Here is a 22195-nt window from a genome sequence, read left to right on the forward strand (position 1 = left end):
ATCATAAAAGGATAAATGTATTTTTTTAGAAAATGATGATTCAATTACAAGACACTTGTGGAACATATAAAGGTCCTGTTCCAACTTCAAAATCAGTAAGGGAAGGCAACCTTTATGCAGCTGAACACACAGATGGTCATTGGTATAGGTATAAAAAAAAATGATTTATGAATATATGTTTCAAGTTTAAGCTTTTCAGTATAAAAAGTGCTAATGGTTATCTATAATTTTTATTTTTACATTACTTTTAAGGGTATGCATTTCAAGTATAATTAAAGAAAACATGGTTAGTGTTTACTTTTGCGATTTCGGGGACGTATCAGTACTGCCACTAAATAAATTACAACCTTTGAAAAGTCAGTTTTTAGAACTACCGTATCAAGCTATTAAAGCAAGACTTGCTGGTATGTAATTGTTTTCTTTTCCAGTTTTAATTTGCTTTTAAATTGCAAAAAATATTTTACTTCGTAAATTTTGTTAATAATTTAAACAGGCATACGACCGATTAACGTTGACTGGTCTGTTGAAGATAGTTTAAGGTTTCAAGAATTGGTTGTGGAAAAAAATTTTGTATCAATAGTTGTTGAATCTAAGCCTGATGGACTTTCTCCAGCTAATACTGTATTGGGTTTAAAATTGATAGATGTTAAGACATCTGAAGATATTTATATTGATCGACTTTTAGTAGACGAAGGTCGAGCTATATTCATTGATTAAGGAGTGATGTATATGCATAGTATGTATACTTGAATGCAGTTGATAAAGAAACAAGACTATCGTAGCGAAACTAATGATTAAATTAGTTTCCGACTTTTGGTATGAAATACATGTATCTACAGATAATTGATTCCTACGTTTGTGCTAAATGAATTTTGTACAGTTTTACGGTTTTTCTTTTGAGGATATAGTTGTTTGTATATAAATACATTTCTATTTAGTAGATTTGCAAAACACTTGGACTTCGATAATAGTTCGAAAACAGAAGTATGAAAATGACGGAAGCTATGCAGGGTGAGGTACGTAAAGCATGACAATTGAATATTATTGAAAATATTAGTAATATGCAAAATTGTTGTTAGAAAAAATTGAAGTATTTTAGGGAGCACGCTTTTCGATTTAATTTAATTTTTTGTATATGAATATAAGGATATTTCAAGGTCATTACCATTTTTTCAAAATGGAATTGCATATTTTTTTAATATATGTAAGTATAGTTCACACCAAGACGAATTCAATAATCATATTCACACAAGATCAATCAAGGTCATAGGTAAAGAAAAAGCGGTTCCATCTTTTCAATGGCATTTATTTGTAATACTGTAATACTTCTTGCCTATATTAAAAAAATATGTAATTCTATTTAAAAGAAAGGTAATGACCTTGAAATATCCTTGTTATCTTCACATACAAAAAATTAAATTAAATTGAAAAGTGTGCTCCCTAAAATACTTCAATTTTTTCTAACAACAAGTTTGCATATTACTAATATTTTCAATAATATTCAATTGTCGTGCTTTACGTACCTCACCCTATATAAATATGTGCGCGCGACGCGTGTATGTAACTAGATTAATTTTTTTCTATGTTACAGAGTAACAGCGCACTTGCTTTTCATATATTTTTGTAATCTTATTCTGTTTTTGTTACATAGATTTTTTATTTTTTTTTTCATCATATGTGAAAGAACTATATGGTTGTATTAGAAGTTGGCTGTGGCGCATGAAGGACTACAGAAATGTTTCGGCAAAAATTAGCAGCATTCCAATTTTTGATTTATAATGCGCTGATATGCGCTTAATAGCCGTTATTGTTTCTTTACTAATAATTCTTTTGCGTTAAAATATTAAAACCTAGTATATCAGCTTTCAGTGATTACAAGCTATTTTCTTGTTCTCTATGTGATAAATATTTTTGTTATTTTATATTAACTTCTTTCCTATTATAACATCCACTATTACCTTCGATATTCTTATTTCTAATTTAATTATTTAGAGTTTAAGGAGTTGTTTAAGAGTTTAAGAATAATATAATACGTGGTATATATTTTAACCGCTTTTTAGTTTGCTTAAGAAGACCAATTTTCATTGTTTATTATTCAAAATTTGTATTGGAGTTTATTTTAATTTATATAACCATTTATTTTTTTTCAGTATTTCCCTTAGATTAAATATATTGTACGCGGTATTGTAGTAAAATATAACATTTCATATATTTGTGAATTATACTGTTTTACGACAAATATTTTTATTTTGTTAAATTCGTAAGGTATAATATTAAAACTTAATGTTACGTTGCGGTAAAATATTATTTTTGATAATATCTAAATAAGCGGTGCCAATAAAAACTAACGTTTCCATGAATATAAGCTTTGTTATTTCACATCAACTATTTCCTCTAAACTTATTAAACAACATTACTCATTACACAGCAATAGAAAATATTTCGGGATAAATTTGGCATGTGTGTGTGTGATTGATATTTAAAAATAGAAAAATTAAGTAGAAGCAATGTTTTTTATAAGAATGTTTATGTAAAAATATATATGCAGTTATTTATTTTCAGACATGGTAAAATTATAATTTTTAAAGATATGAATAGTATTATTATATTGTGAACAGTACGAATATCGCAGTACGTTTTCTTGTATAAAAGATAATACTTTTTCACTATATGTAATGCAATGTAGCGTAAGAAAGAATACTTTTTTATTTAACGAGTGTATCTAATAACTTTTTGGCATATAAATGTGTTAATATGTCACTTTTCACACGTTAGTCTGTGTAGTTATTATTGATCGGTATGGTAAATAATGCGCAATGGAATCTGTACTGCGAACGTGTGTATTAGAAAGCGCACGCGTTACGCCAATAATCATCGATCACAATGCTCATCACGCGTCGATAATTTACGAAAATCATTGTCCTAATATTACGATGTGATTTAATGTATATTGATGTTTCTTCAGTAGTAACATTATTTCGTTCATTTACTTAATTTATATAAATATGTTTTGTATTCATAAAAAATTTATTAATCATTAAATTAATCTTTAGGAATGTGTAGCTAGTGTAAATTTTTGTAATACAATTTTGACGCAAATGTATATATCATTCAATAATTAAATACTTTAAGAAGTATCTCTAAAAAATAATTTTCTTTATCAGTTATAATGTCTAGAAAAATGATCGAAATGTAAGGAATTCTAAATTATTAACCATAGACAGAGACTGAGATATGTAAGCCTGATATCATCATAACCCCCTATTTCACGTTAAGTAGAAAATTTGTACACATTTTAATGTGATACCAACATTATTTGCATTTTAATTGAATTACGAATTTGTAAACGTGTTCATTAACGCGTAAAAGTAGAGGAACAAACTATAATTTTACTTCGAAATCATATTCAATATTTCATTTACTGCTTGCATCCTAAGAAATTAAAGCAAGATGTCAGTTTTCTAACAAAAGCAAAATCAATTCGAATTACATTAAAAATCAGTTGTTAAAGAAGTTAAACTGTTTTAAACCTTTTTATTATAAAAAATACTAACTTGCATGACTCGGCACTGAAACTATGTTTCGATGTATGTATGTACAATAGGAGACATGTGAAATTTTAGAGAACAGTCGTATGTATTATTATGCTCGCAAAACTGAATCTTGGTGTGTAGTTTAAAAAAGTAATTACATATAGTTTACGATCACTTCCTGCTTTTTCTCGATCATCCCTTCTTTTTCGTTGCATGTAAGAGGGGATGAAGCAAGGTATCTGACGTCAAGAGAGCCATCACGCGGTGACAAGCACACGTTATACTCACTCGTTTGAAGATCTGGTACCGACTCGGTAACCGATTTCGCTCATAGAGGCGCGGTTTTTATCGTTACTGCGGATGCACCCTCGCGATTTTCGACATCTATCACCATTACTGTTTGTGGCTGGTACTCTTGATGCAGGAACGAACCAATTGCATGGAATTGCTCTCTTATCTTTGTCAGCCGTAAACGAAAGCCGACAGGTAACGTAAAAATAAAACTCAGAACACTTCGCACATTAAAATTATTCCACTGTTTTATCATTTCAGCGTTCTCTCTTCTTAATTGCCTTAATACAAGCCTCGTCGGTATTTACGAATCTTTTAATAGCGATCGAATTTTACTTGTAACGGACATTTTTAAATTTAGCGTGACTATCGATGAAGATGTTGAAATCATCGGAAATTTGATTTCGACGAACATCGATAATAAGTGTACTTTTCGAAAAATGTTTTTTAGTCATTCTGGAGACACTTGTCCGTCGATGTTTAAATATAAAAATAATCTCGATCGTTCTTGACATAGTCGATCTATTTTTCACGTAGTCTGAGGGGAGTATATATTATTTTAACGTAATATAGTATTTTTATACGGGTACACTTGTGCTACTATAATATTTCTCTACGAATTTTCGTACGTATAACTTAGCATGCAAAAAAAAAAAAGAATGTGAATTAAAGTAATAAAACATTATGATACAACGTAGTGCGCTATAGAAGAGAGAACAGTTGACTGTTTACACACTGTACACTATAATTTAATTAGAACAGATATATATGTATATTCATAATCGAAATGAAAACGAATTAGAGGGAAAACGAAATTTTACCGAGGAGTATCGTCACTGCACCTATCGCACATTCGCGTCAAAGCATATCCTCCGTTTCCGATTCCTTTCTCGGAAATCTGTCGGCACCGAACCTACTTGTGCCTAGTCCGGGTGTATAGAAAAGAAAAAAAAAGAAACTGAAAACGCAACGCAATTTCGTGCTGGCGCTTCTTTGATCATTAGGTAAAAAAAAAAAGACTGATGCAAGGAAAGATAAAAGCCCTGAAAATAAGTGTTTGCGATACGATAAAATTGTTCTTTGGTCTGGTAAAACTTTGAACCACGCTTGGGCGGGACATTAGAAAAATTGGCTCTCTTTCTTAACAAGTTCTGGTTTAAGGTGTGTGAAAATGCCGGATACTAAGGCAATTGCACAGCTGACAATCACAACGTGAGCGGTTGTTCGTTTCGCGGATCATCCGGGGGATAATGATTACAGAACAGACCTGGAGCATGATGCTGGACAGTGATGTCACGGGCATCAATGAGTAAGTATTCACGCTATCTCTTTTTTATTTTTTGCTCTTTCTCTTAATACGCGAAGAAAAATAAAAGATGCTAGATACATACATGTATATGTACCGTACAAAGAGGACTTTCAATTGTTTCTTTGTTTAATGCAACACATCATTAACACAATAACACTGTTCGGTAAGTTTCACGTTTTGCAGGTGTATCGACGAGATTTTTTGTGTTTTTTCCAATAGTGTACTGTACACTTCTCGACGTGATTACACATGCACAGTCGACACTATTTACAAGGACATAATTGTTTTTTCTTTTCGGTTTTTATTTTCTTTTTTCTTTTTTCTTTTTTTTTCAATTGCTACTCTCGTTTGTATGCAGTTGTTTAATGATACCTGCGACGATAGATCGCGGTGTACGTGCAACAACTGTGTCGGGATCGATAGGGCTGCGCATTTAAAAATATGTGTGCACTAATTATGATATGTATCGTTTACATGTTGCGTGAACATTGTTCTACGAATTATAAGATGTTTTGCGACGTGTGAATGTTGGTTTGAATGTTGTTTACATAGAAATTGCATTGTACAGCAAGCGTTTTTGAAAAACATCTTGTTCCTACGGAAAGTAACAAAAGATTATCGACTTGATCAATTTTCCTTCCATGTGCGTTCGTTTAAAATGCGTTCCATTTGTCGTGATAAATTTCGAACTATTTCAAACTGCACCGGAAATCATTTATCTTGCGAAAATTAAAAACTTCGTTACAAATTTTGATAAAAAGATCTAGTTTTACTTTTTATTTACAAGGAGTCATCATCTTATTACTTTTGTATTGTACTATTTAGTTTATTGTAACAATCTTTTATTAAAATGATGGTTTTAATTTTTCGTTAATCTCGAAGCGGATAAAGAGCGCGAGAACAGAAAATTTACCAGTCGTAAAATTTATCAATCGTTAGTTGTTACAAATTGCTTGTATATAACGAACGAAAATGGATAAAAAGGCAATCGACATTAAATAATGTAAAAACGTTCGGTATAACGTTAACGATTACATTGAAAAGTTTTTAGCAACCAAAGTTGTTTACGTACTTATTGTGACCTGCATAGATGTTTTGCAACTACTTTGTATATACGTGGCTTAAAATAATTAGGGGATGGTCCATTAATATCATTTTACCATATTGTAAATTTTCATTTTACGTATTATTTTTACAACGATTTTTACAATACGCATTCAGAATCTGTTACGTTACTTAACTTATTACGTTACCCTAATTATACACCTATAAATTACCTTTTTCTTTTTTTTATGTCACAGATTAGACTTTAACTATTGGCCCGAAAAAAATGCTCAGTACTACGGATGATCTAGCAGTGAATGGAATGGTTTTACACAAAGTATTTCATTATTTAAAAGATAATCCTATTTTTTTCATTTTAAACACACGATCATTTTGTCATAATTAATAAATCAAATGGAACATAATCTCCTAATTACTTTGAGTATTGACTATACACGCTCAATGTGCATTCAATATGTACTAGATGTTCTAAATGTTGTTTCATTTGCATCGGTTTCTCATCGCAGGCAATTAATTTCGAAATACTTTTGTAACATCGATAGGTTGAGTATTTCCCCGAGGAAACAATTATGGATCAAGGCTGTGAAGAAACTAACTTCGGAGAGGCTGGGACGGGAGGGATTGGCAGCATGGGAGGACCGGAAGTCCAACAACGATCCGGAACTTCCAGAGATCAACGAAATGCCCGAGCTAATCGAGGATGCAGAAATTTCTACCGATCCGGATGTGGTTCTTGCTGAACAGCCTGTTGACGCTGAAGCTCAAACACAGCGAGGTCTGGATCGCATTCGACTGAATATGTTTTCTCGATAAATATTTATTTAAGCGTCGAACATGATGCCGCTTGTCGCTAGCATTGTTAATTTTATAACTGTACGTACAACCTTCGGTTATAAATACAACTGGACATTTTCAGATGTTTTCAAGAAAGGTGTGCTTTACAAGGGGATATTTTGTCCGTCGCTGTCGAACAGTTTCCACAGCAAACAACTCGAGACGTCGTATCTCCATTACTCGAATCGTCAACGGCAGAAATCACTGATTATGCTCAATATCGTTGATCTTAGCTTAAAGGTAAACCGATCCGAAAGGAATTAATCAAATACAGCCCGACAATGCAATTATTCTGAATTTCCCCTTTTTTTTCATTTCTGTTTCATACGATAACACCGTGACACCAGATTATTCTTATGACGATATGGCTGTGTAAAAGGGACGAAAACAGCGGTGGTTTGATCGAGTCTTTGTCCTGGGCGTCATGTTGTATGGCGGCGAACTTGGTGGTTTGCATTCTCGGCTGGTGGCGGTGCTTCTCTAATAATTACTTATATTGGGCTTCCATATTCACTTGGTTACTGATCAATTCACAAGGTGATGACATGTAGAGATGTATGCTGTGTATAACTTTTACTTCGAAATGGACAGTTTTCTTTTTTCTTTTTTGCAATCAAACGTATAAACCGTACAGTGTCTGGTGTCATCACAATGTTCTAATACACATACGTATTCTTGGGAAGATTGTATCTTCGTTTACCGAATACAGTTTTGCTCCACTGGCTCGTGCGTTGGCGGTCCAGCGAATTGCTTGAATGTTCAGCGAACCGTAGAGAGAGAGAGAGAGAGAGAGAGAAAGTGAGAGAGTGAGAGACGCGGTAGAACAAACTTATATCTAGGCATGGGTTATTATCGATTGGCGATCCTCTGTCACTATTTAATACTAACAGAACAACCATTATGTCTAGATAAATGGAATTCCAACGAAGAACGTCTTTACGTTCAGTACACGCTTGCTATTAATTGCAGGTTTTATAGGAGCCGGTCTAGATTTCTCTAGTCAACAACGTCTTATGTGGTACATTTTGTTTGTCGTGTATGCACCCTACGCTATGCTGCCGTTGCCTTTAAGATGGTGCGTGCTTGCTGGTTATGGGACAGCTTTAACTCACATGGTGATGGCAGGAATAACTTTATTACGAGATCCCACATATGTAAGAATCTCTGGTCTATATTCTTGTTTTCGGAAATTAATCTCCCCTTTTTCTTCACGATGCTTTTCGCGTTTGTTTCTTCAGCGTAGTCCCGTGTACTTTACGCTCTTTTGCAGCTTCCTTTTTTTTTTTGTTAAAATATCTTCAATTTTGCAATTGCAGCTGCATGATGTCACGTGCATAGTTAGAATGCTAACGACCAACGTCCTTCTTTATCTTGCAATGAATCTAGCTGGCATGTACACTAAGTATTTGACAGATAGAGGACAGAGACAGGCTTTCTTGGAGACGCACAGATCTATGGAGACCCGGCAACGAACTCAAAATGAGAACAACCGACAAGAAAAATTGCTTCTTTCTGGTGAGAAATTTCTTCGAACTTCGATTTCACGCTAATCGTCCTGAGTAATTTACTTTATCTTACAGCACTGTATTTCCAATTTCCCGTTCAAGATCTAATTACAAATTTTTTACATTTCTGTTCGGCAACACTTACAGAATGTCGTTTTCCCAAATTATTTTGGGGATACGAATTAATATTCGTTTATTTACCGTATTAAATAAAAAGTAAAGTGATACTCTGTTGGAAGATTAGTATTAACTTAAGCTGGTTATTCTTTCTACAATTATTCGTACAAATAATTGGCTACAGCATTATTCAGTGCACCTACAAGTGTATGTGGAGTATGTAATTACGTATTGATGTAAATACGTTCGACACGTATTTAAGTATATTTATACGTATGTCGAACATGTTGAACGTAGTATATAAAGACGCATGGGGTTGTGCTGCAAGCACGGGGTTCGTCAGCGCGTGTAACTTGCTCAGTCGAGTGTCAAAAAGGGTCACTAGACACTTTCACCCGATTGCGCCAGATATGTTTTACCGATAGCCTAGTAATACTTTGCTTTTACGTATTATCGATCTTTCGACGATGATTTGTTTAGGAAGTATAAGTATAATAAAATACAATGGAATAAAACAAAATGAAGAAAAAGGAATGGTTCTACTATTCTTCGGAACATTGTACATTTAAATTGATTTATATTTCATTTGAATTATGTTGGTTCATCTTTATGGAGCAAATATGAGGTTTTAATATGTGATTAAATTTCATGATTGGTGGATTTTATTGTAGTTTTACCAGATTTCGTGGCTAAGGAAATGATTCGTGATATCGCTCGCGAAACAGCTCGAGGTGGAACGATCTCCTTTACACCAAATCAATTTCACAGAATATACATCCATCGTTACGAGAATGTTAGCATACTCTTCGCTGACATCAAAGGTTTCACCGGTATGTAATTGTCCATTTGATATAGTTAATTTTAATGCTTGTATCATTTTTTTTTTTTACAAGAGTTTAAAAAATCGTGTTAGCGATTTGTAGCTTTATTTGAAATTTATCCTTGTGCAATCAGTTACTGCCGTATAATACAGAGAAGTATGTTGGAATTAAAGTATTACGTTTATTTTAACACGTTTAAAATTACCTACTTTCTTCAAATGAAATTATACATTTATTTACATGGACTTTTATTTCGTATACATTTCGTGATGTTAATTCGCTTTATCTTGAATCATTTGTAATCACTTAATTGACAATTTAACAATGCTTAATGATAAATTTCAAATGAATTGATATTTATTATCGCAAACGAAACTATATTATTCAAAATACCATTAATTATGCATTAATCAAATATTTTACATATTAGAGTGGCAACTTTTAAAATACCGGAATGATAAAAGTTGCAAGCACGTTGTTAAGAAATTTTTTCTATTTTATAAAAGGTATCATTTACTTTACACTAATATTAATTATCTTTCTATAAATATTTCACATTGTTCAATATTGTACCTTCGGTATATTGTGACAAATTTTTCTAACTTAACAATGTAATCTATAATTTTTATCATAAAGCTTTAGCCAGTCAGTGTAGTGCTCAAGAGCTTGTGAAGGTGTTAAACGATTTATTCGCTCGTTTCGACAAACTCTCCGCGGAAAATCATTGTTTGCGTATCAAGTTACTCGGGGATTGTTATTATTGCATTTCTGGACTGCCGACTGCCAGAAGCGATCATGCTCATTGTTGCGTCGAAATGGGGTTGCACATGATTAAAGCAATTAGGGATGTGCGATATACCACAAAGGTAATTCAATTTTTTATGATCCTAAACGTTTTTATTCGTGATTTTCATTTTTGTCTATTTGAAATTTTGCATGTTTTGTCCAATAAGAGTTGTATTGTCCAATACAAAAAAAAATTTATTTACGATCATTTAATTGTTTATATATTCAATTAAAAATTTATTTTTATAAACTTTACCAAGTTTGTCATTGATAATTGTAGTGTTATGATAAACATTGTTCACGAATAATAATAATAATTCTTAAGGTAACATCTGAAAAAAGAAACCTTATACATTAAGTAAACAACGCTAACAATTGGTTTCATTTAGGTTGACCTGAACATGAGAATTGGAATTCATAGTGGCTCAGTACTGTGCGGCGTACTAGGACTACGAAAATGGCAATTCGATGTTTGGTCCTACGATGTAACATTGGCTAATCATCTCGAGAGTGGAGGCATACCCGGGTAAAATTTCACGTATCTTTCTTTTATACGAAATGCATGTGTAATACTTTAAACAAAAACTTATTACAGTGTAACAAAAAAAAAAACGCTAATATTTCAGGAGGGTACATATCTCCGAAGACACTTTGAATTGTTTGAATGACGTATACGAAGTGGAACCGGGAAACGGAACAGAAAGGGATAATTATCTAAAAGAGAGGAATGTGGTAACATATTTGATCAAACAGGTGGAACCTCTAAGGTCAAGACGACGATATTCTTCGCGACCGAAAATATGGTCTGAGGACGATACGAATAAGAGTAAAAAGAGCTTCAAACTGAATAACCCGTTAGCTGCAAATAGCAGTGCACCGAATTCCTCTGCGGACGATGATATTGGCGTGGACTGGACACCGGAAATACCGTTTGAAAATGTCTGTATCTAACGATTGTTAGAATTTCAGATTAAAAAAAATTTCGAGAATGCAATGGCGTGTTCGTATGTATAGCTGAATACCGCGACGTCGGTCAGCAATCTGGAATCAGAATACCTCGAGGAAGAGAATGGTTCTGGGAAGAAGGCTGCATCCCCCACATCCGCTGAGAAGCTGAAGGCCGCAGGTCTTGAAACTGCGAGTAACAAGCGTATGAGATCGGCGAACATAAACGCTTGGACTTTACGTTACAATGATGAAAGCCTAGAGTCAAAGGTCTGATTGGTTTTAATTGTATTAGCTCCTATTAAAGAAATCCTAATGATTTTAATGATATAGATATTTTTTCTATATGCTTACAGTTTGGTCAATTGCGCGAGGATATGTTTAAATCTAACATGATTTGTTGCTTTGTCGTATGGATATTTATCGCGATTTGTCAAGCAGTGATATTACCTGAGTAAGTGATTGAGCTCATATGCGTTGTTATCGATTCTATAATTTAATCAGGTATGTCCAAACTAAGATTCGGAGCTCAGGCTTCTTTCCCCCATTATCGTTGGATTCCATCTCGTTACCATAGTATAACAACGCCGACTATGCGCGAGTCCAACAATCAAATACGCTTCCATCAGCCTTTCATTTTGCATATGAATGCTTCTCGTAGACGTAATTGCTATATGCTCCATTCATTGTCGAGTTGGTGCATGCCCAATTTAAGTGATCTTGTTTAATTTTTATTTCAAACGATAGCAACATTAAAGTTTCTGACAGAAATAATTCTGATAGCAATATTGGCAACAAAATTCTGATAGCAATAATTAATTGGTATTTCTATTATAACAAAGAATAAATATTTTACTTTTTAATTTTCACAGTTGCATTATTCTTCTGCTTTCTCTACTATTGACGACGCTCATTCTGGTAGCATCCTCCATTCTAGTGATGGCCGAGGAGTTCAAAACCTTACCAACATATCTCCAACACGCCTCTTCCATGCTGGTTCACAATAAGCAACACCGAACGGTCTTTATATGTAGCGTAATCAGTTTGATGGCTTTGACGTCGATTGTCGGAGTTTTAGCATGTCCAACGCCGAGTCGACGGTATCCCGAGACTTTAGAGCTTCAACAGCAGCCGTTGATGAATCCAACGTTGCAACCAGAACGACTAATAGCACCGAACGTTGGCAACGACCAATTGATCCTCACATTCCTAGAAGCAGCCCTACGCAATGACCCTTCAGAAGAACAGAAGGACGTTTCTTCGAAAGAGAATCAAACTACGTCACACGGTTCTAACAGCGTTGAGATGGAACTAACAAGAATCGTCAACGAGAGGGCTAGTCTGGCGAAAGGTCGCAGGAGAAAAGAATTCTTCAGGTTTTTTAGATACGAACAACGCCACAAACTCATGTCTGGAAGACATTATAAAAGATTTGTTCGTAATCGTAGGGGTGATGTTGTCTCGAGAAAGATATTGTCAACGCTAAAAACGGAATCACAAGCAGAACCTCTGTATTCGATGGATTACGTCGAGGAGATCATTTTCGAGGCCACCTGCGTACGACCAGAGTACATTGTGTTCACGTGGATCTTATGTCTGATTGCGTTAGCCTCCGCTTTGAAATTGTACTACTTAGTAAAAACAGCGTTGGCCACGATCATCGTGTCTGTTTACGCTGTATTGATTCTCGTAGTTTGTAAAGATTTTTTTTCGATTCCCGATGAAAAAAAGGATTCGTGAGTCACGTTTATTTATTCGTCTATCAAGTTTAACTAGTTGAATGCTTTTACGAACATACCGGTAGCAATTATACTCTTCGCATTTTCAGACCATCTATACCACTTTCGGCACAGATGCTGACATTTCTTTTAGTATTTCTGGTGATGGTTACGTATCACGGCAGATTAGTAGAAGTAACGTCTAGATTAGATTTCCTTTGGAAACAGCAAGCTGAAAGGGAACTAAGTGACATGATTGAATCACGACATAATAACATGCAATTGTTGAAGAATATTTTGCCAGATCACGTGGCTCATCACTTTTTAACGCAAGACAGGGCGCCAGAGGTATTGTATGCTTATCTTTGTAACTTATTTGATAAATCTATCAAATATTACAATTTCTATTTTTAATATTACGTAGGAATTGTATTCTCAATCACGTGACAAGGTTGGTGTAATGTTCGCCAGCGTGCCAAATTTCACAGAATTTTATTCGGAGGACGTTAACAAAGGAATGGAATGCATACGTTTATTAAATGAAATTATTGGTAATATACTTGTAGTCAGAGCCAAAATTTATGACTGTACAAGAAAGCTTAAAAATATTTGCTATTTTTAATTTCTTCTTTTTAGCTGATTTCGATGAACTCTTGGATGAAAATCGATTCCATTGTATTGAAAAGATAAAAACAGTGGGAGCGACTTACATGGCAGCTTCTGGTCTCAATCCTTGTCAAAATGTAATTGCATACGATTCGAACAGTTTTTTCTTTTTTCCTCAATACAATAACAGATTACATTGATTCATTTAAAATGTTACCTAACAATTTCAGTCTTTTTAGAATATTACTGTTTCAGGATAAAAACAAAGATGACATGGAGCATCTATGCAGATTGGTGGATTATGCAGTAGCTATGAGACTTCGTCTAGAAGACGTCAACATACATTCATTTAATAATTTTGATTTAAGAGTGGGAATTAGCTGTGGTCCACTAGTAGGCGGTGTGATTGGTGCTCGAAAGCCTGTGTTTGATATTTGGGGTAACACGGTGAATTTGGCTTCTCGTATGGATTCCACAGGCGTTATGGGAAAAATACAAGTACCGCAGGAGATTGCCAGGGTAACTAAAAGTTTACCACACCATAACAATTCATTATTACAAATGTATTTAATTGTAAGTTTCGATTGCAACAGTTCTTGGAGTCGAGGGGATATCAGACTCAGAAAAGAGGACTTATTGAAGTCAAGGGGAAAGGAACAATGGAGACTTATTTCGTATTAGGCAAGGGAAGTATGCAACAGGAAGGCACGATCAAGCACACAGCAAGATGCCGAAGCCTTGCAGCTGTTGTTTATGGTGTTGTTCAAGCGCGTCGTAAGCAAATGCGAGCACTTAGAAGGACATAAATATCGTATTCAGGTTAGTTTTTCTTTTTGGTTCGTTGGTGCCTATTTATGTAAAAATTATTCACCTCTGTCACAATTAGTGTTTAACGTGAAGGGTAAGACTTAAAATGGACGACGCGAATAATTCTTCTACTTCTGAGAATGAACAAATAACTTTTATTTCATTTTGAAATCGTCAATAGCTAAAGCTGTCAATTTTGTTTGTCTTAAGTGGAAGACAAGATTTACTGTTGGGAGATTAAAACTTTTCTCCGGCACTACATACATTTTTTACATATATATTATTTTTATTCCATACTTTAAAAAAAATTGAAACACGTTAGTAATTTATTGAATTTTTCTTAGAAACATAGTTTGTTTTCTATCTATAAAGAATCTATCAAAAATATATTTGTTCTACTTTCTAAGTATAAGAGTTACGAACTAACCCATTTTAAGTGCTTCGTCTGTATCACTAAAGTTCAAAGATCGACGAGCACTTATAATTAACATATTATCCAGTTTACATTTTTTTCTAATCAGAAGACTGGTTAATATGTTAACTAACGTGTTCTAATAATAACTGTCATTACCTCGACGTAAATTGATATTATTTTGTATTTGTGATTATTAAATTCTTTAACTCACCTTCCTCCCGTACTATTTGGGAATCTAACTTTCGAAACAAGACATTCTATTACTTAAAAATATTTCACTACGAATACGACGATATTATTTATAAAAAATACAAAGCGATCCATTTTATTTTATAAATGGATATATTTCAGATAGTATTTTGAATTAAGTATATAGATATTTAAAATACATTAAGAGGAACGTTAGTAATAGGAACAGTCATTGGTTAAAGACAACAAGGGCACTTCGAGGTCGTTTATATTTTAACAAATGACCCTCATCATAAAAGAAATGCACGGAAATTTTGTCGTTTTATTTTTAAATTTTTCGACAAAATTAACTCATTTTGGTATATTGTTTAAACTTTCAAAGAACTACTAGTCATGGGAACAAATATCCTTGAAGTATTCTTGATATCTTAAGCCATTGATTTAGTTTTTAAATTTTAATGAACTCCATGATTTTTTTTTTAATATATGTATAATCATCACGCTTTTCATTCATTGTACTTTTCACGATATATCTATTTATAGTACGTTAATATGGATTATCCTATACGCGATTAATTTACTTTTGTTAGATGTTAATGTAGCATTTCTGATCAACTGAAACTGCAATGCAGTTTCTACATAAAAAAAAAAGCAGGTTTGTCTGTGAAATCAGTGCCAAAACTCTAGTACCTTTCTGACTGTTAGGCTTAAAATTTTATATGAAACTATAGAAATCTTGTGATTAATTAAGTTCAATTAATTTTTTAACATTCTCTGTTCTCATTATACTTTTATTCTGTATTCAACTCAATTAAGGTTTATCAACTGTCAATAATAATTTGACATATCAAGTGAATTATAACTACGATAAGTCTGAAATTGTATGCAATACGATATGTAAAAAAAAAGATTAGCTGAAGTATACACAATGACGCCATTGTTGACGTAGTAATAAATAAATTAAAAAACAAAAAAAGTGCGATGAAAACAATCGATTAAAGCGCATAATCTTTGTTTTATTTCTAATTCAATCTCGAGTTCCGTAATATCATTAGGAATGAAATTATCAGGTGGTACAAATTTTTTTTTTTTTATGGGAAAAGTCAATTTAATAATAATTGCAGGGCAGCAGCATTTGTGTTATAATCATAATGTACAGCACAATCGAGCTCTGTGTAACTGTATATTACATTACTATGGTAAACACAATATATTTTAATTAATCGTAATAATAATCCATGATAATAATAGTTGTAATGATAATAATAAGGCTAGCTAACAGCATGATCTCCTGCTTAAAGAGACCATCCGATTCAACTGTACACTTTTACAACGTACTTCATAATAATAATCTAATTACATTAATTATAATTAGGTAATCATTACAATCCGAACCTAATTAGAAGAATGTTTGCGACACGTAGGAGGGACCGTATGCCATAATCTTTCGAGAAATTAATGCGAGGCTGAAACAACGTATTTCCCGTTTCCTCTTGTTCTTTATCGTGCCAAAAAAGGCAAGTTGCATGTATATACATTGATTTCTCGAAAGCAAACGTATCTTTTCATTTTTTTTTTTTTTAAAGTTCTTTTCCTTTCTTTTTTTCCTTTTTCACTCTTTTTAAGGTATAAAGGCACTGTACACGTAAACATACAATATATAGAAGAGCGCTATAGGCGGCCCAGATGGTACTTTTTAAATAGTAAAGCGTGCCCGTTTAAAAATATCAATACGATCTTCTTTCTTTCTCTCTTTCACCTTATTCTTTTTTTTTTGTTGTTATTTTTTTTTTAATTATTGTTAAGATGCTACGCGCTTAAAATAGGGAGCGGTTTCCTTCGATTCTAGCTGCATTGGTCAACGCTATATTCTCTTCGACGCTATATATCTTAAACATTAAGGAAAAATATAGATGACTATTATATCAGAATGTGCAGAACTCACGGTAACTATTTAGGAAGAAATAATTGGTCAATGCGATCAGAAGTTAAGAAAACGCTCCGGTTTAAAGGTGGGATCTGTTTATCACAATTTGGCAGTGAACGTTCTCACGTTTACAATACAGTTTTACAAGTTTTTAAGCTACGTGAATCTTCATTTTCCTCCTACTCCTCCTTCTCCTCCTCCTCTTTTTCTTTTCGCTATGGCTTGCTACGGTTTCATCGTTTTACGTTAGACGAATTCGAAAATATTACTTTTTTTCTTTTTTTTTCTTTTTCTTTTACCTATAGTCAGTTGTTCAAAAAAAATAAATCTTTTTATGTCTGTTCATTAACTTCGGCCGCTCGGTAAATATAGAACTTAAATTCTTCGATACACTGTTTAGCGAAAATATGTTTTATGTAAATTCCTTCATATTCTGCTTGTTTGTTTCGTTTTACTTCGCTTCTGTTTTTCTTTTTCTTTTACTTTACGACATATACAATTTTATATGTGCGCTATTATCTGGATCTGAAGAAATTTTTCAAGCAGATGGATTCAGGGGGTTTCTCGATCTCTTCTGTGGTAATTCTCTAGCTTTTGTGCGCAATACTAAATTGCATACGTTTCTAAAAACCACCAATATGACATTATTCCTCGAGTCGTCAGTATCAAAATACAAGACTTTGAAAGGTCTGCATATGTGCAGGATAAACAACTGATTATTACAAGGATGTACGTATTATACAATTCTGCTCTCCTGCTAGTCATTTTCTAGCTTTAAAAAAAAAACAAATATTTACAGTTAGTTACATTTCATTAAACGATAAGTTAATACACCTACTGTTCGAGTTCCTTCTAGTCAAGTCCTCTCTGGCTTTCTTTCTCTAACTAAATCCGTAATTCGTTAAAAAGAAATACAATGTCGCGCAATGTAAATTTAATTAAACAATAGAGAAAACTTTAGAATGTTAAGTTAAGATACAAGCTTACATTGACTAGTCTACTATTTCAAATAGTATATTTTATCAAACCTAATATTTCTTTGTATTTCTTTTCCCTAACTTAAAATACAACACTTTTACAGGTTGTTGGAAAAATCTAGTACATCACTTTATTTAGAGAACCAGATTTAGTTCTTGGTTAAATAACTGATTGTTTATTTCCCTTTCTTTTCTGCATGACGTTTGAAATACCGAATTTTGTGTAAATTAAGCAGAATTAGCCAGTTTTATACTAGACCTTCAGATCACCCTGCACGATGGTAGCATACTTCTATGAAATATGCTAAAAGAACAATTTAAAAAACTCATTCTAAAGAAAAAAAAAATTTTCTTATTACAGATACATGCCTTCTTTTCTATAAAGACATTTACTCTCTTTAAAATCTATAAATATTCAGCCATAAGTTTATGTTTTACCAATGGGCATTTGCAAATTATTTCATTAGAATTTCATAAAATTACTTTTCATTTAATTACAGACATTTCATTTGCAGATAACAAGATATATGTGTAAATTATTAAGAAAAGTATAACTTTCTTAATATTTCTTTGTTTTTAAGTTAAGTTACATATCCAGTTTACCTGCATATGAAATCTTCTGTCATCTACAACTCCCTTAAAACATTGAAATAATTTCAAACAAACTTCAACTGCTAATGCTGTGAACCTTTTTGTAATGAAAGCATTATTAAACAATGCAATTTCAATATATATTGTTAACAAAAATTTAACATGTGCATATCTAATTGTTCTTTCTATGTCATGTATATTTGATTACACGAAAATGAATATACTTTTGAAAAATTACTTTCAACTTTTGAATCATTTGCAATGCAACAATTATTAGAAATTATACAAAATAATAGGAAATCGTTTCCCTTTATTATGTTCATATTACATATAAAACATACTTTTCGATCAATCAATCATATTAATCAGCGTTCACTGTTCACTAACATTTAACAAGTGAATTGAAGTTATACAATTCTTTGAAAAATTGTAATGTTTGAACTGTAATCAGTGATTCAAATTGGACTTTGCTTTGCTAAATTATTTCTAGATAGCATTGCAAACAACCAGAGAAGTTACCTTTTTCAATTCCAAACCTGAATTCGCGTAGATCAATCATAGGTCACAGCAAAACAGGCTTAGCGGTACACGAAGGACCACTTTCAGTTTGTTCGTTATTAACTATTGAAGCTCTTGAGCCGTTCTATTTCAATTCATTTCACGTTACCTAATCTTATCCTTTACATTAAATATATTTATACATAATTTATTAATTGTTAGTCGAAGTTGTCAAATCAGTTCGAAATATTGGCAGAATTTATAGTCATTTTCGACTGCCAATATTACATGCATTGAGATCATTTGAGTGCATGGATTAAAATACTCTTGGATACGTGTTTCTGAACCCGTATGATCGTCTTAATGATCATAGTAGGCGGGCTAACACGTCCGGAAACTAACATTATTTGCAGCCATTGCTGCAAATATGTGTGTATATACATGCTACCGCTCAAAAGTTGGATATCTCCACCACATTTTTTACCCCATTCAAATACAAATTAGAGTCCAATGTCTGACTGTAATTCAGTTGTTATACATTTTTAGAATAACTTTTCTTGTGTGAGAGATGTCCTCCAATCACAGGCAATAAACTTTTATGTAGTTTAAAATACTTTATAACTCCTCTTTTCAACAACACATGTCTATGATTGAGATTTAGTATTCTAACATATTCAATTATTTCATGACCTTTTTTTTTAGAAGTTACAGTTGTTTTCTGGTTATATTCTGTACATCTGGGAAAGATTGGAGCAGTTTTTGCTGTATAAAATATTAACGAAAATGATGAAAAATCAGCAGTTTTATTTGTCAGGGCAAAGAGAGAAGTTCCACAAATACTACAAAAGAGGCTGGAGAGCCAAGGAACTCAATACAGGAACTGGAAGTTCTATATTCACTGTATTTACTACTTTTTTCTGAAAGAGAAATTTTCTATCAGAGAGAAAAAGTAAAAATTATTGCATCATACAGTACAAAACATAATGATAGTGCTAGAACATCAGACTAAGAAAAAGCAATAGATTAATCGGTCCAAAATGACAATCCACATAGAAGACAGAAGAATTAAAATTATTTAAAAAAAAAAACAGAAAACTGTCAGTTCTAAACATTCGAGCGATATTAAATGAAATCAGGAAGACAGGAACCTGTCTTCGAGTACAAGAAAACGAAAATTTAATCGTAAGAAATGTGGAGAAAAAAAAGTTTAATGTAGGAACGTGTAATTGTACGCTTGATGCGTGAAAATCAGTACTATAGACCAATGAATCAAAGAGTTCAAAGAGTTTCGATACAAAGAGTTGAATTTTTACGTATTCGATAACAAACGAATCACGTCACAGTACATAGTGTTAACAATGAAGATGGTTCTCTTTTCATTTAGGGTTGTTTTTTTCTCTCGATGAAATAAAATTAATTAAAGATGTAGATGCTCTAGCATCCATAACGACGGTAGTAATTACACGCAGTATTGTTATGTGTATTGTCCATTTGTACTACATTTTTATCAGTGCAGGCGACATCACCGTGATGTCTGATGTGCAGTTCCTTCTGTGAAGTCTTTAGCGAGAGAATTACCGTTGGAAAACCTCTTGAATCTTGAACTTGAGGGAATCAATACTCAAAGATGATACTTAGATCTTCCCTGAGAGATCTTCGGCCTAGTCGCCCGGAGCCGCCACGCACTTCAGTCCCCCCATAGCGCCGCCACCAACAATGAGGTATTGCGGGTCTTCCTTCCCTTTAATCGGGGAAGGGTGCCCCACGGGGACGGCAGATGGCTGGGTGGGGGGCTCCCAGTGGTCCCCGGGACGGGACACTACTCCCCTCCTCCGCCGGTGTTAGGAGAACAAGGGAGGGGTCGGTTTGAACCCCTCCCTTCGCTCGGGCGGGAGGTATCAAAGAATTTACCATGGGTGTTTTAGTGGGTGAGAATCCCACACTACCCCGCCTCTCTCCCCCTCAGGAGAGGCGAGGTGTCTATGCAAAATTTCTCTCATGTAAAAAAAAAGGGGGTTGAAGGAGATTCCCTTACCCAGAGTATACCAGTTTTGCATATACACACATACGAGCGCGCGCCCACACACATACACTGCAACTGAAATTGGTCGTGCGTACAAAAGAAATACGTTTGTCGTTCGTCGTAAACTAACTCGGTGGAACTAGCATTTCCTAGGATTTTCAAAAATACATCGTTCTTCGATGATATTAGTACCACCTGTAATGTACTATCTACCATGTTTTGCTTTTTTTCATTTTCTCTCTCTCTCTCACGCGTTTGTGAAAATACATTTTTTCGGCGGAATGAGAATTGCATTATTTATACACTTGTGGTAGGTAAGATTTTTTGTTTTCTGGCACGTGCATTTGGCGTTGTTAAACGCCAATATGAATTGACGAGACTGAGTTGAAGGTACGTTTCTTCTTTGTCTTAAGACACGATTACTCGCTGTTAGACATTATAATATCAACGTTTCCCAATTTTTCTTGAATGTCGATCTAATTCCGTACGCCGCCATTAGATTTGTTAAAATTGTCCTAATATTCTATAGACGTGTTAAGTTAAATATTATCTTAAATAAGACATTAGCCTATATAATTCTATCCATTTTCCATTGAATAAATTGTGTAGATCAATTAATTATTTCACACAATTAAAAAATCATTTAAACAAATTGATTTACAATTAATAAATATTTTTGTTTTGTCACTTCATGACTGAAAGAGTATTAAAATAATTTAATACACAGTTTCCAATGTTTTTTGCTCTAAGTGTTCACACGTTTCTCCTTTTGTTTCGTTCGTGAAGATGATCACAAAACAGTAAATTGAGAAACGTCGTTCTATAAGATGTTTGTATTATGTTACCGTCCTCTCGTTTTAAACATAAAAGTCATTATATCTTAGAAATTGTTATAAATCGTACGTTTTACTGTACAAATATTTTAGAATCGCTATAACACAATAATCAATTTATTTGAATGAAGATATTCGCTGCGAATGCCACTATACTGCTTGCACACTTTTATTAAGCCGTTTGCGTATGAATGTGTAAAGAAGTTCAACAATCATGCTCTTAATGAATTTCAATTTGGTACCAATTTTACTGTCTGCAAGTTTCGTATGGAAACATACTCATGATTGTTTTCGAAATTTAATCACTGTTGACAGTAGGACATTCGCAACCGTGCTAATATCTTCGTGAATTTCTTAAAAATTAATAATTGTTTCGATTTGCTTGTATACAAAAATGTACAAGAT

The 22195-nt window shown here is 33.3% G+C and overlaps 2 protein-coding genes across 2 annotated transcripts in view; both read left to right on the forward strand.

Moving 5' to 3' along the window:
* Positions 1 to 717, forward strand: part of LOC108572501 (tudor domain-containing protein 7A-like) — a 16484-nt gene extending 15767 nt beyond the window's left edge. The window contains exons 16-18 of the mRNA XM_017934754.1: positions 30 to 148; positions 253 to 404; positions 494 to 717. Of these exons, the coding sequence (XP_017790243.1) occupies positions 30 to 148; positions 253 to 404; positions 494 to 717 (495 nt within the window). The remainder of the gene's footprint in view (positions 1 to 29; positions 149 to 252; positions 405 to 493) is intronic.
* Positions 718 to 3904: 3187 nt separating this feature from the next.
* Positions 3905 to 14336, forward strand: LOC108572325 (adenylate cyclase type 8). The gene is made up of 20 exons (XM_017934539.1): positions 3905 to 4019; positions 4974 to 5133; positions 6741 to 6973; positions 7115 to 7272; positions 7380 to 7569; positions 8002 to 8186; positions 8349 to 8547; positions 9326 to 9484; positions 10112 to 10341; positions 10651 to 10787; positions 10888 to 11200; positions 11276 to 11476; positions 11563 to 11660; positions 12079 to 12582; positions 12655 to 12942; positions 13035 to 13272; positions 13349 to 13475; positions 13561 to 13667; positions 13786 to 14049; positions 14124 to 14336. The coding sequence occupies exons 2-20, from the start codon at positions 5075 to 5077 to the stop codon at positions 14334 to 14336; spliced, it is 3903 nt and encodes a 1300-aa protein (XP_017790028.1). The 5' UTR covers positions 3905 to 4019; positions 4974 to 5074.
* The last annotated feature ends 7859 nt before the right edge of the window (positions 14337 to 22195 follow it).

The sequence above is a fragment of the Habropoda laboriosa genome, unplaced genomic scaffold (assembly GCF_001263275.1).
Source record: "Habropoda laboriosa isolate 0110345459 unplaced genomic scaffold, ASM126327v1 scaffold65, whole genome shotgun sequence".
In the NCBI taxonomy this organism is placed as follows: domain Eukaryota; kingdom Metazoa; phylum Arthropoda; class Insecta; order Hymenoptera; family Apidae; genus Habropoda; species Habropoda laboriosa.